At 39.5% G+C, this 17,172-nt stretch overlaps 1 protein-coding gene across 1 annotated transcript in view; it reads left to right on the top strand.

Moving 5' to 3' along the window:
- The window catches only part of rnf19b (ring finger protein 19B), a 56,318-nt gene that overhangs the window by 19,645 nt on the left and 19,501 nt on the right, over positions 1 to 17,172 (top strand). The window contains exon 2 of the mRNA XM_074687090.1: positions 3,629 to 4,888. Within this exon, the coding sequence (XP_074543191.1) occupies positions 4,230 to 4,888 (659 nt within the window). The 5' untranslated portion in view covers positions 3,629 to 4,229. The remainder of the gene's footprint in view (positions 1 to 3,628; positions 4,889 to 17,172) is intronic.

Below are 17,172 nucleotides of genomic sequence, written 5' to 3'. Positions count from 1 at the left end.
CAAAAACGGCTGACCACAAAAAGTATGTTAACACTAAGGTCATTAACCTTGTAAAGTTGAAAACGTATGATATTTAGTGCGTAACAGGTTAACTTTCACTGACACAGACAACAGCCAATCAAAGAAGACGAGGACTTAAACCAATAATATTAAGAGATGTGATGATAACTGGGTCCGCCCACTTACTGCCAAAAAGAAAGTCTGCTCGCAAGCAAGACAATCAACTCAGGAGCTGGCAGGCAAAAGTTTCATGAGATAGTAGTTGTGCTCTCTTAGATTCTGAGTACGCCCAAGGCAGGATTTTTATCACTTAGGCCACAATATTGCTCTCGTAGGCAAAGATATTCTGCCCACGAGAGCTGTGAAAACTCCAGTAAAAGTGATTTGGTAGAGCAAATGTTTGTTTTGGGCACCAGCAAAAATGATCTGGTTGCGCAGGTGTTTGTGTGTGTACTGATCTCATATTGGCTCTTAAATTTTTGGCAGTATAATGCCGTTATACAGAAGTGCTAAAAACTGCAGTTCCCTGAGCGTCCACTTGAGGCTGCCTGAAGAGATTACAAATCACACACATACCCATTCAAAAAAATATGAAGATTTAGGTTATTTAAGTTATTCAAGAGCCACACAATCTACTAAGCTTCACAATAGATAGTGTAAACCGATGAAATCCTTTACATACCATCATACTTATAATCTAGTGAGTGATTATCTAAACCTTGAAATAAAAAAAAATCTGAAACTTCAAAAATTTGCAAAGAACAAAAAAAATATCAATTTGATACATTGCAAAAATAAAAGAATTATAATTTATGTCTTGCAACGTATCAAGCATTGTATTTAGCCCACACGTTGGCAGTTTTAATGAATCTGTCCCTACAGAATTAAAAGCTGTATTTTCTTACAAATATGTTTTTTTGTTTTATTTAGTTTAAAGTCATTCAAGAGCCAGAAAATATTCTTATCTTCACAATAGAGACTATAAAGAGTACAAAATTAAAATGCGAATTTCTTTACAAACAATCATCCTTATAATCTAGTGATTAATCATCTAAACTTTGAATTAAAAAAAAAAAAACAGGAATTTCAAAAATTTAGCAAACAACAACAAATAAAATCAATTTGATAAATTGCAAACAAGATTGAACAATCTGCAAAAAAAAAATAAAAAAATTAAAATTAAACAATTTGCGAATATATATATATATATATATATATATATATATATATATATATATATATATATATATATATATATATATATAAAATTTCAAAGAATACTCAAATATGATAACATTTTGATAATATCACTAAAACCATTATTTTTTGTTGTTCCCGAATGTCTTGTCATGTATCAAGCATTTATATTACGCTAGCACATTGGCAGTTTAATGAATCCATCTACATAGGATTAGAATCTGTATTTTCTTACAAATTTTTGTTTTTGCAGATTTCGTGACCTTCAGGGCTGTAAAACTTGAGGTTAGCCACAGGTGCATGGAAAGTTGGTGGGCTGGGAGGTGAAGTAGTGCGGGGATAGACTTAACTGCCAGATGTGATGCATATTTAGTCCAAAATCTTAACATATGATTTTGTTTAATGTCAGTGTCCTAAATCATCAGTACCCTCTGTAAGAAAAAAAAAATTGTCATTTCAATAATATTTTTAAAGCTTCAAGGAGTTAAAGAGCTGCAGGTTGCACTGAAAACCGATGCATTGGGTCCTGCTGCTGTTTTCTTCCTTTGTGACTGAGGATAACATGATCTGTCTGCTCCTCAGTGATTGGTCAGCTCACCTGTCAATCATCTGAAGACTCCTAACAAAAACAGACAGGGTCACAGTTTCCTGAACAGTCTGACATTTGCTGAGTCGTCACCCCTTGTGTGTGTTAGCTTGTGTGTGTGAGTGTGTGTCAGGCCTTTCAGATTTAGAAGCTGTATTCAGATTTGAGGAACATTTTCAGAGAACAGAAACAGAAAAAATCAGAATTAATTCATTTTTCTTGACTTTTTCATACAGTTTAATTTGTTTCAGTAGGATTTAAACTTCTATTAAATCAAAGTTTTTAATGTTTATTTTTAGCCCAGTAATCAGGCTCACTATTCATCTGCATGGTCTCAGTTGTGTCTTCCAGCCCATTTACTGTACAAAAACACTGAATACGTCTCCACACATTACGTCTGACTTAATAACACAGGGAAGCTTCACACACGCTCCTTCACACAGCCTGTAATCGTAGCGGGAGCACAGGATGTAATTTTCAGACACGTGTGAGTGTGTAAGTATCACTTTCAGCCTGTGTGTGTGTGTGTGTGACGTGTGAATGTAGCTGATGGTTTTTGCAGGTTTGAACATGTCTGTACATGAATCCACATGCATGTGTGTGTGTGTGTGTGTGTGTGTGTGAATGTACAGCTGTGTACTTGTGGTTTTTAGCGTGTGTGTGTATGAAACTTGCGGTTCTTGTGTGTTCTGTTTGTGTTATTAATAAACATGGGATCACTCGAACAGAGTGTGTGTGATAGGGCGTGTGTTCGGTATGTGCCTGAACATGTGTGTGCGTTTAAAACCATTATCCGTGTGTGTGTGTGTGTGTGTGTGTGTGTGTGTGTGTGTTCATGCACTAAGTGGAAGGTTAATGTGCATGTGTGTAAGTGTAACTGAGCGTGTGTAATTATCCCTTTGCAAATCTGTCTGCTTGTTCTGACATGTGTGTGTGTGTGTGTGTGTGTGTGTGTGTGTGTGTGTGTGTGTGTGTGACCTTTAAATGCGTCACTTTTGTATTTTTGCTCTTTTTAATTCTTCAGTTTTCATGTGTGTGAGCTAAAATTGTGCTAATTTCTTTAAGATTGTAACGATAATGTGTGTGTCAGAGTGTGTTTGGAAATTAAAGTGTGTATTCTTGTCTGTTCACTTAATGCTAAACGAGTGTGTGCGTGTAAATTTGCAACATAATCATTCCTTTTCTGATAGACTGATAAAACTAATGTGTGTGTTTTAGTGTTTTTGCACACACAGCTACCTGAAGAGTGTGTATCTTTCCATGTGTTGTTTTGAATGTGTGTATAGTGTGTGTGTGTGTTTTTATACTTTAAGTGTCCGTTGCTGCTCTATAGGAGTGTATAATTACATGTGTATCATTTACCTGCATATGCTTAACTGTGTGTATGTGTGTGTGTGCTTAAGTGTTGGAGTCACAGAGTGGGTCGCTGTTTGCCTCGCTCATAGTGAGCGTCGCCATGGCAACGGCACTAGCAGCGCAGTGTGAAGTGGAGGAAGAGCTTGCGGTGCTCAGCGTGATAGAGAAAGAGGCAGACAGAGGGAGAAAGAACATGAACCCACCGTTGGTCAGAGCGGCTGATGATGCGATGGGTTAAATTATGTTGTTTGTGTTTTTAACCTCTAATTATGGTCACACACACACGCGCACACACACACTCCTGCATGTGTGGGTCTACGTGTGTTTAAGTCTAATCAGCAACAGATTGATCGTCAGCGCGGGGTCACAAGAGTTAATGATTGAGCTGAAACTCAGGAAGAGAAGAGACGGGGAGAGAAAGAGGGGAGAGGTGTGTGTCATACTGAGCATGCTCTTTGTGCTAACTTCCTGCTCTCTTCTTCCTGACAGAAAAGAGCGTTCAGAGCGACCGGCATTCAACAAGAAGGAGAGGAAGACGAGCAGAGGAGCCGCTCTGAATGCAGCTGAAGAGAATCCAGCCCAGACGGAGGATTAATCTCATCTTCTCTGTGGATCTCTCCTTTTTTTAGCCCCTCTGTTTTTTTAAGGAGGACTGACATTAATGGTTTTATAACAGCAATGTCTGACCTCCACATCTGCCTGCTACATGAAAGAGTTTTTCTCCCTCTGTGAACCTTTTGACTGCTGACTTTTTGAGAAACTCTGAAGGGAAATTTTGTCTTTCCTTTGAACTTGCACAACCGCTTTCATTTCTGTCATTCTCTGTTTTTTTTTCCACCTCTGTTATCTCCCTCTGTCTTTTAAGATAACATTTTTGTTTTCACATAAAAGGAAGCAGAAGAGGTGACTCACTCAAGTTTCTCTAACAGGAACTTGAGAAGCATTTGCATTCCACTTTGGCTTTCACAAGAGGACAAGTCCTCCCTTTGTGTGCGGCAAAGTGTGTGTTTGTGTAGCTGTGCGTCCCTTGGTGATACATTAACGTGTATCAGGGGACAGTAAGACAGTAAGTTTGTGTCTTCTGGGAAAAATGGGATCAGAAAAGGACTCAGAGTCGCCTCACTCCTCTGTGAGTGGCGTCCCAAACCCTAAGTGCCGAGCGGCGGGCAAACGCCAGGGCCGCATCTCCTTTCACAGCCTGTTCCACAGTAAACGGGGCTCACGGGGCACCAGGGGCCCCAAAGGAGGAGCAGCGCCCCCTTTGTCCCATCATCACCACATGCAACAGCTCCTCCCGTCTGCCTTGAGCTCAGCGCCCGCCGCAGCCTCTGCCACGCCAACAACGACCACCACCACAGCCGCCACGACGCCCCAGGATGCCGCCTCCAGCACCCCTTCGAAGCCACTCTCCTCCAGCCAGCCGTCCCTGGGTGGAGCCCCCTCCTCTGGGGACAACAACCTCCTGGAGTGCCCCCTGTGCCTGGTGCGTCAGCCCGCCGACCAGCTCCCCGAGCTGCTGGGCTGCAGCCACCGCTCCTGCCTCTGCTGCCTGCGACAGTACCTCCGCATCGAGATCACCGAGAGCCGGGTCCAGCTCAGCTGCCCTGAGTGCGCCGAGAGACTGGCTCCTCAGCAGGTGGCGGACATCTTGGATGACGCGGCTCTGCTGGAGAAGTATGAGGAGTTTCTGCTGCGGAGGTGCCTCGCTTCGGATCCAGACTGTCGATGGTGTCCGGCCCCAGACTGTGGGTGAGTAACACGTCCAAGATTTGACTCCTTTTATTCAAACAGCTCTTAAATGTCCCGGCTAGCTTCAATCTGGTGTCATGCATCAGTTTTTATGATATAACTGGGTTTAATATCTTGCTCTCCAATGCTACTCACTGCATCAAGGCTAAATGTTAGCGTCTGTGCTAGCAGTACAGCCCCATCCAGTATCAAGCATACTTATGTTTTTGTTTTGATTGATAAGTCTTTAAAGTTATAAAATTCTTTATGAATAAAAACAGTAGGAAAAAGTTCAATTATTAGTTAAAAATTGGGCTCAATAACTAGTTACCTAGATAGTTACTGTTGTAGAGGTTATAATTATCTATTATGGCATTAGTCTGAGCTCATTTTATCATCTTTGGGAGCTCCTGAGACATTATCAAACTAGGAAATCACTCAGAGAGCGCAGACCTCCACCAAGCATATTGTGATTGTCACCAACACTTTAGTCCGACTTTAATGTTATACTCCCTTTAAGCAGACTGTCTGCTACAATTTGGTGTTGGTTGCAGGTTTGTACGATAATTTTTTACCTGACTGTGTTGAAAATTATGATGACCCAGTACATATTTCAAATTCAGGATCTTAGTATCCAGAATATTGCCAGGATCTGGATCATACTTTTACATCTGTCAGAAATTATGGTGACCTCGTCTTGTATTGTTTTGCAAAGCAATCCGACCATTTATGGTGGAGTTATATACACATATGGTGAAAACAGCCCTATCTCACAATGATAAAGAATCCTTTAAAAAAAGTCCTGGATCCAGACAGTGATCCGTATCACCTCCAAAATTTAATCACTTCTTCTTTATCCCGTTTTGAATATTTCCTGAAAATTTCATCAAGATCCGTTTGTTACTTTTTGAGTTATGTTGTTCACAGACAAACAAACTCTCCCAAAAGCGTAACCTCCTTGGCGTAGGTAAATATTGGCTTTATTTGGAAGATACTCTAATTAACTGTCTTATTTCATCGCACTTTGTACAATCACATAAAAACTGTCAATAATTGTAAGAAAAACAGAAACCGAAAGCGTGTTAGCAAGACAAAAAGTGAAACCGTGGTAAAACTTTAGGTACTTTTACTTGTCTGTTACGGTTTGTTGATGTTGTCGCTTCATGTTTCAGATAGGAAATGAAAAAGCTGGTTTGTATCAACAGATAACAACGAATAACTCATAGAAGAAACCTGTGGTTAGCTCACATTAGTGCTAACTTTGCTGCTGAGAGGCCGGATGTTCAGTCTTTATCATGTGGCCGATAACATTGTCTATACTGTTGCCTGTCTTTCCTCCTCTTTTTCTCTTTAATTCTCAAATCACTTGACGCTGTCAGGTTGTTTCCTCATTTTCTGTCGTAATTTAGAAGAAAAGTATTGCTTCACATTCTGCGTAAATCCCTGTATTTCCTTATTAGACTCATCAGGATCCAGCACACTCTCCTCTGTTTAATAGAAAAGAAGGAGGTGTGAAAGTTTGAACCTGCAGGTTGGAAAGAGAAACTCCAAGTGGGTTACAGAGCTGTAAAGTCGGCCCTGTGGTCGGAGGAGGGGAGAGTCAGATGGTTTTTGGAGGTGCAGCTGCTCTTGTTAGGTTTCTGGAACAAATGAGAGGCGTTTGTTTCATCATAGAAAGCAGGAGTGATTCATTGTGTTTGTGTTTCGGTGTTTCTGTGAGCGTGTGGGAGGGAGGAACGCAGATTTCAGTGATATTTCTCAGCTGCGGTTTGGTTAAGTACAGGTACTGTTACAGGGAAAAGCCAGAGTCTGTGTGGTATCTTTGCATAAATCTGTGTTTATATGCGTCTCGGTGCATTTGTTTGTTTCTGTTCCTCTGTTGCTATGTATCAAATCATTTCACAAAGGATGTCGTGATTTTGTGAAATAACAACCGTATCAATTTTGTCTAAATTCTCACGTAGATTCAGGAACACTTGATGCATCTGTCAAACAGGCTGATAAACTTAGGACAACCTGACAAAAGATAATAGTTCCTGAAGAGAAAAAGAGAAATGATTTCACAACTTTAATTTCTGATAAGACACAAAAGCTCTTGCGCAATTTCCCCGATTTACCAAGCGTTAGAAAATCTTAGAGAATCACCTTTTAGGCAGGATTAAAGCAGGATGATACATGATTATGAATGACAACTTCAGTTCTTTGGTTTAAAAAAACAACAACAACAAAAAAAAACAAAACAAAAAAAACAGTTTTGATCAATACTTTGGTGATGAGATTGATACTTAAGTTTCAGTTTCTCTTCTCTATGTGTGCTCTTCTCTATCACACGTGCTTATAGATAGATAGGTAGATAGATAGATAGATAGATAGATAGATAGATAGATAGATAGATAGATAGATAGATAGATAGATAGATAGATAGATAGATAGATACTAGATAGATAGATAGATAGATAGATAGATAGATAGATAGATAGATAGATAGATAGATAGATAGATAGATAGATAGACACAATAAATATCGCTTTGAAAGTTGTAACTGTTTTGATTTTCATTTTCTGTCCTTTCGTTAAGTGCGAGAGGAAGTGCGTTTGTAAGACTACGTGTATGATGTTGCTCTTTGAAGTAACACAATAATTTTGTGGCCCTTGGTCTCCAATAGGTTGGCCGCCCCTGAGCTAGCTTGTAAACTAGAAAATGCTAAATCAACTGGAGGACATACAGACAAACAAACATATAAACACAGATTTATGCACTGTAAGCTAGCTAGCTACAACACAAAATAGACCTGCATTTAAAGAGGAACTATGAATGTGTACATTTTGTCGACCAAATCCTTTAAATGTTGCTTTAGCACCATCACTCATCAGAACCAGAATATGAGGACTGCTCAACAGGTTGTTAATACTTCTCAAAGTTATTATGCTTTACCACCTGGATGCAAATAAGCACAGATGACAAAAAAATTGAGGTAAACTGGCGTAAAACCACTTCACAAGCACAGGCATCTGGAAGTAAACATGTATGTGTAACAATTTGAGGCAACAAACAAAGAGGAGGAACCAATTGTGCAAAAAAAACTTCAGAAACCCCCCAAAAATACAGTTTTCCATTCCAGAAAGCTGAAGTACAGCTGACTGAAAAATGGCTTCCATATGACCAACGAATGATTTGAAAAAAAGATAATTAATTAAGACGTTAATGAATTTTGGAGAAGGAAACGGTTACCTATGGGACGAGGAACAAGATTTAACCGTGTGTCTTTTGCATCACTTTACATCTGTCTCACAGGTAGTCTAACATTAGTGTTGTGGATTTGTGTTGTTGTAGTGCAGGGGTGGCCAACCAGTCAGAGACCAAGAGCCACAAAAATGACCGTGGTACTACAGAGAGCCACGTCACACACGTGGTCTTACAAACACACTTCCCCTCACACATAAATGAAATGACATAAAATGAAAAACAATGCATTTCCAATTTTTAAAGCGAGATTTATTGTGTTTATGTGTTTCAATTCGTACTAGAGAAGAGAAACTGAAACTTAAGTATCAATCCCAACGTTGGCATCCATATATATATATATATATAGTTCAGATTGATCAGCACACCACTACTCATAACTTTATATATATTTTTATGAATGGATCAAAGAGCCACACACCGAAAGGCAAAGAGCCACACTCAGCTCGCAAGCCACACGTTGGCCACCCCCGGTGTAGTGGTAATGCGCCTAAAACTGAAGACGAATAGCAACAGTATTGTGCATTGTGGGAAACAGTTTGTGAGGTAGACTGGCTGGTTGCATACTGATTCATTCTTCCAGGATAAGTTGGACATCTGGGAATTTTCGGCACACTGCAGATTTTGCTCTTTTTCACCTACTACATAACACATTTTAGCCAAATCAGGAGGCACTGCTGGTGCAGTAGGTGGTTTGGAAAATATCTTCTGACAAGGAAGAAAAATAAAGCCATGTGGAAAAAATCACAGGAAGCATGAGGTAACATAACATCTGAGGCTATAAACACATAAACACACACAGGGTAACGACAACAAGACACAGGTGAAAGTAATAAGTGAGGGTTAGAGAGCAGAAGCTAAACGTTAACTAAACACACGGAGAGCAAAAACTACAAAAAAAATAGGAAACACTTGATAAACCTTAAAAAGGGAGGTAAAAGCTAGATTACAAACCTGAAGAAAACAGAATAAAAAAGCACAACACATGACAACAAGGCTGAAGTCTGGAGGTGCTAGCTCTGCTAATGTTAGCCACACTCTGAAAACCAAATTAATTCTGTTTACCACAGACTCTGTGATCATTTGTTTCTGGTTCAACTTCATTGTTCTGAGGAGTAGGGAGGATTTTTGACTCTAAGTGAAGAGTCGAGGCTGACCATAGTCATCCCTTTATCATCGTTTGGGGCCGACAAACATTCACAACTCAGTTTCTGGTTTTCTGTTTTAGGCACAAACATCTTTCCGTCTGTGGAATTTCAGCTGACCTCTTTCAGTTTTATTACGTGTGGTGTTATTTTACTGTATTTCCCCAGAACAATGTGACCACGGGTTACAGCGAACATCCATTTCTGTTTTTATGGTTCCGTCTTTTAAAGAGTGTGTTCAGCTGAAGACTGAGAACAAAAGTATGAGCGGGATCGTTTTCACTCCCGATGGAGAGGAAAACCAACAACTGGAGGGGTGTTTAAGTTGTATCAGGAGTATTATTTTAAGAAGTTTTGCATGTTTTTATGTCTTTATGGTAATTCTCTTCTGCTTTGAGAGGATGGTTTGACTGTAGTGGGTTTATTGCGACAGAAACCCCACTGAAAAATTTTAAGGTCAGGGTGTCAAATTAGAGCAATAGTTCATGTGGAGGTTGCAGTTCGGTTGAGGATGAATTTAGGTCACAACCGTCTCACTTCAGAGAGCGAAACCTTACCAAATGTGTGTGTGTGTGTGTGTGTGTGTGTGAGTGGTGTCATAAGAGAAAAGGTTGACCACTGCTGACCTACATATTTACTGAGATGATCCTGTGTCTGACGCCAGCAGTGACTCACCGCCTCTTTAACTCAGACAAGGCGACTGAGTACGAATTATTATTCACCACAAACACCCCAGGCTAAACACACACACACACACACACACACACACACAAGAGCAAACACTACAACACACACCTGGCAGAACAGCTTCAGACTGTTGGTCAGTGGAGAAGTGACTTGCAGAGAAACAGATTAATTGGTGTGAATTTCTCTGATATAACTGTGAATAGAGTGTTTAGGCCTGATGTGTGTGTGCGTCTCTATCTCTCTGTGTCTGTCTCCGTGTTTAAGTGTGTGTGTCAGTCTTTCTCTGTGTATATTGACCCACTTGTGGGAAAGTTATGTAAATGTGACCTGGTTCTGATATCTTAACTATATAATGCTGACTGACAAGAGGCTGTTAAAGATGAAACAACTGATCACATGTTTATAAGATAAACACTGTTACTGGTTAAAGTGATTAATCACAGTTAATTACACATTACATAATTCATAATTAATCAATCAAACAACAACAAAGAGTATTTTTGGTCAATATCTTAAATAGAAAATCAGCACATTCAATAAAGTCTACTCCATGATCTTGAATTTGATAAATGGTGCATAACTCAGATGGTTTGGTCTGAAACCATGACTTGGAGCAGGGGTTTCCAAACTTTTCCAACTCCAAAGAAGTTGTGCCAGAGACTAGTGACCCCCTAAAGAAACAATACACTTATTAGCAAATCCAAAAACAGACAAAATTGTACAAAAAAAGCACAAAGATGCTTAATTTAGTTGATGGGTAGAATATCTAAATTTATTTGACGCAACTGATACTGAAATTTTTGTGGATAATTAAATTTAAAAAAAGCAGAAGAAAAAATCAAACATTTTCCATTTGCATGATTTTATGCTAAAATTAACCCTCATTTTGTATTTATAATATAATAATACTGGAGAAAATATGCAACTTTAAAACAGTTTGGGATTTATTAGTCCGTTAATTTGCTGCTCAACCATTTGGTAGAGCATTTTTTAATCTCTTTCTCTCCTTGAAAATATGTTGAACTAATGCTGTTGAGTAAAACCTGGATGGGGAGTCTCTACAGCTTTGAATGTTTTTGCCTGAATTTTGTGATTTCTGTTGCTGTTCAACAACAACAACAACAACAATACAAAAAATAAATATATTTAATTTATTTTTATGACTTTTTTTTCTTAGATGGAATGTTGGAATGTTATGGTGTTTTTTTAAAAATATTTTATTATTATTATTTAGATTTTTATTTTTTATGTATTTTTATTTATTGTATTATTATTTATTTATTTATTTATTTATTTATTTATTTATTTATTCGTTTATTCATTTATTCGTTTATTTATTTTTTGAACCATGGACTAAATAGTCTTAAACTCAATGTGCTGTGCTATTTTTTTTTTTTTGTTTCATCTTTGTCTACAGTTCTTTACATTGTTTGTTTTTCTACTTGCCTTTAATTGCCCCTAAGGGATAAACAACGTTTTTTAAAATTTGAATTTAAAATTGAAATAGACTTAATCTTCCTTTGCATTTAGAAAAAAACAAAAGTGAAAGTAAAAAGGAGAGGTAGTTAACGGGTTAAGGCATTTAGCTACCCCGCTATCAGTGTTTCACTTATGGCCCTTTTCCACTAGCACGCTAGCCCCACTGTACTCAACTCTTCTCGGCTCTACCTGGTTAGCGGCGTGTTAGCTAGCCCCATACCTCCCACGACCAGCCAGATTTTAGTACCTACTCTGCTCTGATTCTAAGCGAGCTGAGCCGATACTAAGAAGTGACGTCGACCAGCGGCTGGCTACTGATTGGTCAGACAACGTCGTCACCGATGAGTCATGAGCGCGAAGACCTAGCATGCTTTTATTTAGGCAAAAGTCGAAAAATGTTAAACTGTGAATTAAGTTGGGTTAAGTTGTGAGTGGGCACACTGGGAATAAGACACAGGTGAAACACATGAGGGAGGGGTCATGTGATCAAACAGGAGGGAGAAATGGAGTGACACGAAGAGAAATTGACTGACGACCATTAGATTCTGCACATTTTTGTAGTGTATCTGCCTTCTGACATCAGTCCAATCAGCTGCTCCTGCATGCTTCGTTCATAAGCAGTAGCTTTAACTTGTTATGGTGCCAGTTTGGCTAAGCAGTTAAACGTGTCTTAAACACACATTCATAACTGAAATATTTCCGTCCGGCACATTGAAATGCATGCCTCCTTACCTAGTGAGCATATGCAGAGGATAAGGTTGGGCTTAAATCTGGGAGTAAAGTTTCACTTTTAAGCTCCTGGTGGAATTAAAGGATTACTTAACTTTTACCGATTCGTTTCTTTAATTTGTATTTTCCTCCTTTATATAAACAAAGCACTTCTCAAGCTGCACAAAATCTCCTTTGCAGCATCTTCTTTTAGGTCTATTGAGCGTTTCATCGTCTTCCACCTCATTGTTTTGTTTTTAACGTCCTCTTTTGACCCAGCTGCTAGCTCCTCTCTTCACCCTCGTCACCTGCTCAGCAACAAAAAGCATAAAAACAAATTAAGAAGCTATTTTCATGAGCGCAGAGGAGCTTTATCAGCTAAAGAGACAGGTGTTTATCTCAGGGAGTTGAGGAGCTAAAAGCAGAGTAAACAGTGGACTTAAGATTCATCATGTAAACAAACACACCCACCAATGAAAGCTTATGTCTGCTTTGTGTAAACAAGCTACTGTTGCCTCCCACCTGTGTTTAAGTAAAGAAAGAAATGATCTTAACGATTTGGTAAGATATTTTCTTCTTAACAAAAAAGACTAAAACAATAACTTTTCAGGGGGAAAATAGAATAATGAGAAAAGGTCCAAGCCCTGCCTTATTTGACAGACTCCTGTCAGCTGTGTTATTGTTTTCCTGAGCTGCTAGAATTTAAAAACCAAAACAGAGAGATAGAAACCCTGATGAGCGTCACATAAGCTTTCTGGGAAGAATTCAATCAAAGTAAAAGCTTCTCTGGAAATCTCTGCCTCTGATAAAAATCTACAACCAAAACAGAGACACATTACACAAAACAAAACATCAAACAACATTCCCATTCTTTTGGTTTCAGTCCGCCTCATTTAACTTTGTTTACTTTCATTTTTTCTCCTGAATTTTATCAACAAAAGTTGAAATGATGGGCCAAGAAATTTCTTGTAGTTTAAAACTGAAGTTAGTGCCAACAAAAAAGGAAGCATGTTTCTTTATTTCAAAGCTAAGGGTATTTCGCTTTATTAAATCATGTAAAAGTTGGCTTTGTTGTTACCCATTGATTGTTTATAAAGATGAATGATGTGCCACAACCATCTCCTGCTTTATCAAAGTGAAGCCAAAATCACTCCTGTCCCAGACACTTAACCTGTCAAGACCTTAGCTTTTGCCTTGTGTGCATTTTTTTTTATTTCTCCTTGCTTTTTGGGGTAATAGCAAATAGCTAACCTAATAAGTTTAATTACTAAACTTGGTCTTGGTCAGGAATTCTGGTTATTTGTGTTATGAGTTCTCCATTACTTGTTTGTTATTAGTGTTATTATATTTAAATATGTTGGGTTTTTTTCACTAAAATGGGAGTATTGTTGTGATTTCACCAAAAGTTGACACGGGAAGTGTCCCTAAATGTGGCTGATAGGTCAAAGTTTAAAAAATTCAAGTATCATATAAAATTGGACTTAAAGCATTCACCTTTCCACGGTTTTCTTCTCTGAATAAAGGAATTAGAAGCCTGATAAATAATATTTAAGACAGAATATTTAATACGTCTTCTTTGCCGTTTATCCTGTCCTCATTTCTGAGGACGTCACCTGCACGCAACGCCAAAATAACCACATAATTCACCCAAGCTGTCAGTAAGTGAAGACCATAGACTGTATATAGAGTGGACAGCGTGGCTCCGCCATTTATCTTTGTACAGTTTTGAAGCCAAAATACCCCCGTCACAGGCGCAGCCACTGGTAGCAGTTGCAGCCAGAGTCTGTGCAGTACAGACTGTGAGGGAATCTGGGAGAATCTGAGTGGAGCTGGGTGACAAAAATAATAATTTTTTTTTTTCTTTCAAGAGTCTAATCATTTCTTGATTCTCCCTCCCGACATGTTTTACAATCCCCGAAAAAATACACGAGAACGGCAGCTGTCAATCATCGTTAAACCTTACGTAAAGCCACGTTTTTAGCCTTGTATAACCAATGAAAACAAAACTTTTCAGAAAAAAAGAGGACTTGAATACAAGACAGTCGAATGATGTCTTCAAGTCACCACAACAATCGGACGTGAGAAACATTTCTACAAGGTGTATTCATTTTTTTTAAGTTTGACCACAGCCCATCTGGAATGACTGGAAAGTCTGGTTTTTTAACCTATACTGCAGCCAGCCACCAGGGGGAGCAGTTTTTGTGGAGACCTCACTTCGAGCCAAGCAAGTGGACGTCCATTTTTTTACAGTCTATGGTGAAGACACTTTAATAGCATCAGAAAAACAACTGAAACTAAAAGCCTCAGAGAAATGAATCCTCGGCCATTAAAAAGCACGCTAATAGCTAGCTGTAAAGACAGACAATGTTTGAGAAATGATTATTTGACCTGTCTTTTGATTTGAATGTGTGACCCATATTGTGTCTGTTAGCATGGTTGAGGCTGGCTTTATGACCGATACAGCAGCTACTTATGAAGAAAGATTTTGGCTTCACTTTTGGGGAGACAGCACATCATCCATCTTTCTATACAGCCTTACCTTAAAGTAAATCTGCCTTTTAAGACAGGATTTCTATCAAAGAAAGGTTGATAGATGAGATCTGTTGTTCTCTAACTGGGAAAGATAAGACTAATAATTCAGTTTTTGCTCCTCAGGATGATTACTTGGTGAAATTGTGTCTGATTTTTATGACCACGGCACAGCTGCTCACCTCTCACCTGCTCTTATTACCCAGCCGTGAAGTTCTCATCCTGTGTGATTGTCACGTCTGAGTATCCAAACATCGTCCTTCTGCCTTTCCCTCTGGCTGTCAGTTGCCATGGCGACTATCGATGCAGCATAGAGGGAGCGTTGCCAGGGGTAACAGGAGTTGGGGACTTCATTAAACAGATCAATACGTGCTCTCTGGACTGCTGACGTGCGCGCGCCATTGTTCTGGATTTTGACAGACACGTTGTGTTTGCTCGTGGTCGCGTGTGAGTCACGGCACTGCACGTTCAGTTCACAACAAGATGATATTAGTGTGTGTGTGTGTAACGTATTTACAGGCTCAGCAGGGCTCCCAGGTGGCTGCTGGTGGAGCTGAGCGCTGTCAGGACTGTCTGTGCATGTCTCCTCTCCACACGCAGCATGTCATAAAACTCCTCCGCCTCTCATCCCTCCCTCCACCCCTGACTCGTTAAGCCTCACAGTTACGTCCACATTATCACACCAGCAGCTCTCACCCTCCTTGTTTTTCTGTCATCCTCTGTGTTTCCTGCTCCAGCCGGGAAATTTCAGCGTTAACTGCTCCTGCATCAAAATCAGCCAATCATGACGGAGTGTTGACGTGGGATGCTCTCTCAGGAAAAAGCTGTAGTGGCAACCTGTGCGTCCTACCGTAACAAGTCCTGAGTTAGCCGGATGAAGAGCGTATATTAGATTTATTTCTATGTCTTTGTTGTCTGCTCTGATTGTTTTCAGCTGCTGAGGGTGTAGACAGGGGCGCTGCCAGGGATTCTGGGCCCCTTGAAGAAAAACATTACTGGGCCCCAAACATTTTTTACGCTGTTAAAATTAAACTGTTCATTTTAATGATATTTTTGTCTATAATTTCCATATTTGTGTAAGAAAAACACGACAGTTACTTGGTTAGGGAAGCACTGCACAGTCTGAATACAACAAAATATAGATTCATTTATTTACTGAAAGACTGATTCCTTCTAGATAAAGAAGAAAAAAAGACCATCTGTTACTCTTGAGCTAGCTTAAAAATCACATAGTTAGGAAACAACAACAGGCTAATGTTTCAGAACTTTCCCGTATGAATCAAACCCACCTTGTTTGGGGAGAATCTGGATGACAGCAGCTGGATTAGCAGCTCAGTTGATGGGTAGGAGCCTTCAACCAATCAGCTGAGCTGCTCAGCACAGCACAATGCTCCCACCAGGACAACTGAACCATTTCACATAGTTCCCAAAACAAATAAACGTAACGTTACCAGTACATTAAAAAAAATAGTGTATATGTTTTGATTGTAAACTAACAACATATTTTTTTTGTCGGTATTATAATTTTATTAGGAGCCTTTCTGGGCCCCTGTCATTGTTGCGTTTTTTTAAGTTACTAAAGTAAGGAGTGAAGTAAAAGACCGCAGAAAAACCAGAAGCAACATGCACTCATCGGCCACCTTATTAGTTTTTGCTAGTACCGGGTTGTACCCCCTTTGGCCTTCAGAACTGCCCCAGTCCTTGGTGGCATAGATTCAACAAGGTACTGGAAACATTCCTCAGAGAGTTTGGTCCATATTGACATGATAGCATCACACAGTTGCTGCAGATTTGTCAGCTGAACATCCATGATGAGAATCTCTCGTTCCACCACATCCCAAAGCTGCTCTATTGGATTGAGATCTGGGGACTGTGGAGGACATTTGAGTACAGGGAACTCATTGTCATGTTGAAGAAACCAGTCTGAGATGTTTCCAGCTTTATGACATGGAGCGTTATCCTGCTGGAAGTAGCCATCAGAAGATGGGTACACTGTGCTCATAAAGGGATGGACATGGTCAGCAACAATACTCAGGTAGGCTGTGGACTTTAAACCATGCTCAGTTGGTACTAAGGGGCCCAAAGTGAGCCAAGAAAACATCCCCCACACCATTACACCAGCAGCAGCAGCCTGAACCGTTGATACAAGGCAGGATGGATCCATGCTTTCATGTTGTTGAGGCCAAATTCTGACCCTACCATCTGAATGTGGAGCAGAAATCCAGACTCAAGTTTTTCAGTCTTCTGTGGTCCAGTTTTGTTGAGCCCGTCTGAGTTATAGCCTCAGTTTCCTGTTTTTAGCTGATTGATTAAAGTCTCATCACTATGTCTACATGTCAAAATGCATTTAGTTGCTGCCATGTGATTGGCTGATTAGATGTTTGAGTTAACGAGCAGTTTGACAGGTGTTTCCAATAAAGTGTCCATTCAGAAGAGAGATGGATGTGTTTTCTCAATGATATTTTTTTTTCAGGACAGCTTACTTTGATTTTCTCGCTGTGGTTAAATCATGGA

This window comes from Halichoeres trimaculatus, unplaced genomic scaffold (assembly GCF_033239565.1).
Source record: "Halichoeres trimaculatus isolate MK-OKI-2021-1 unplaced genomic scaffold, fHalTri1.1 fHalTri1_scaffold_14, whole genome shotgun sequence".
Classification (NCBI taxonomy): domain Eukaryota; kingdom Metazoa; phylum Chordata; class Actinopteri; order Labriformes; family Labridae; genus Halichoeres; species Halichoeres trimaculatus.
This window is presented reverse-complemented; position numbering and strand designations above follow the sequence as displayed.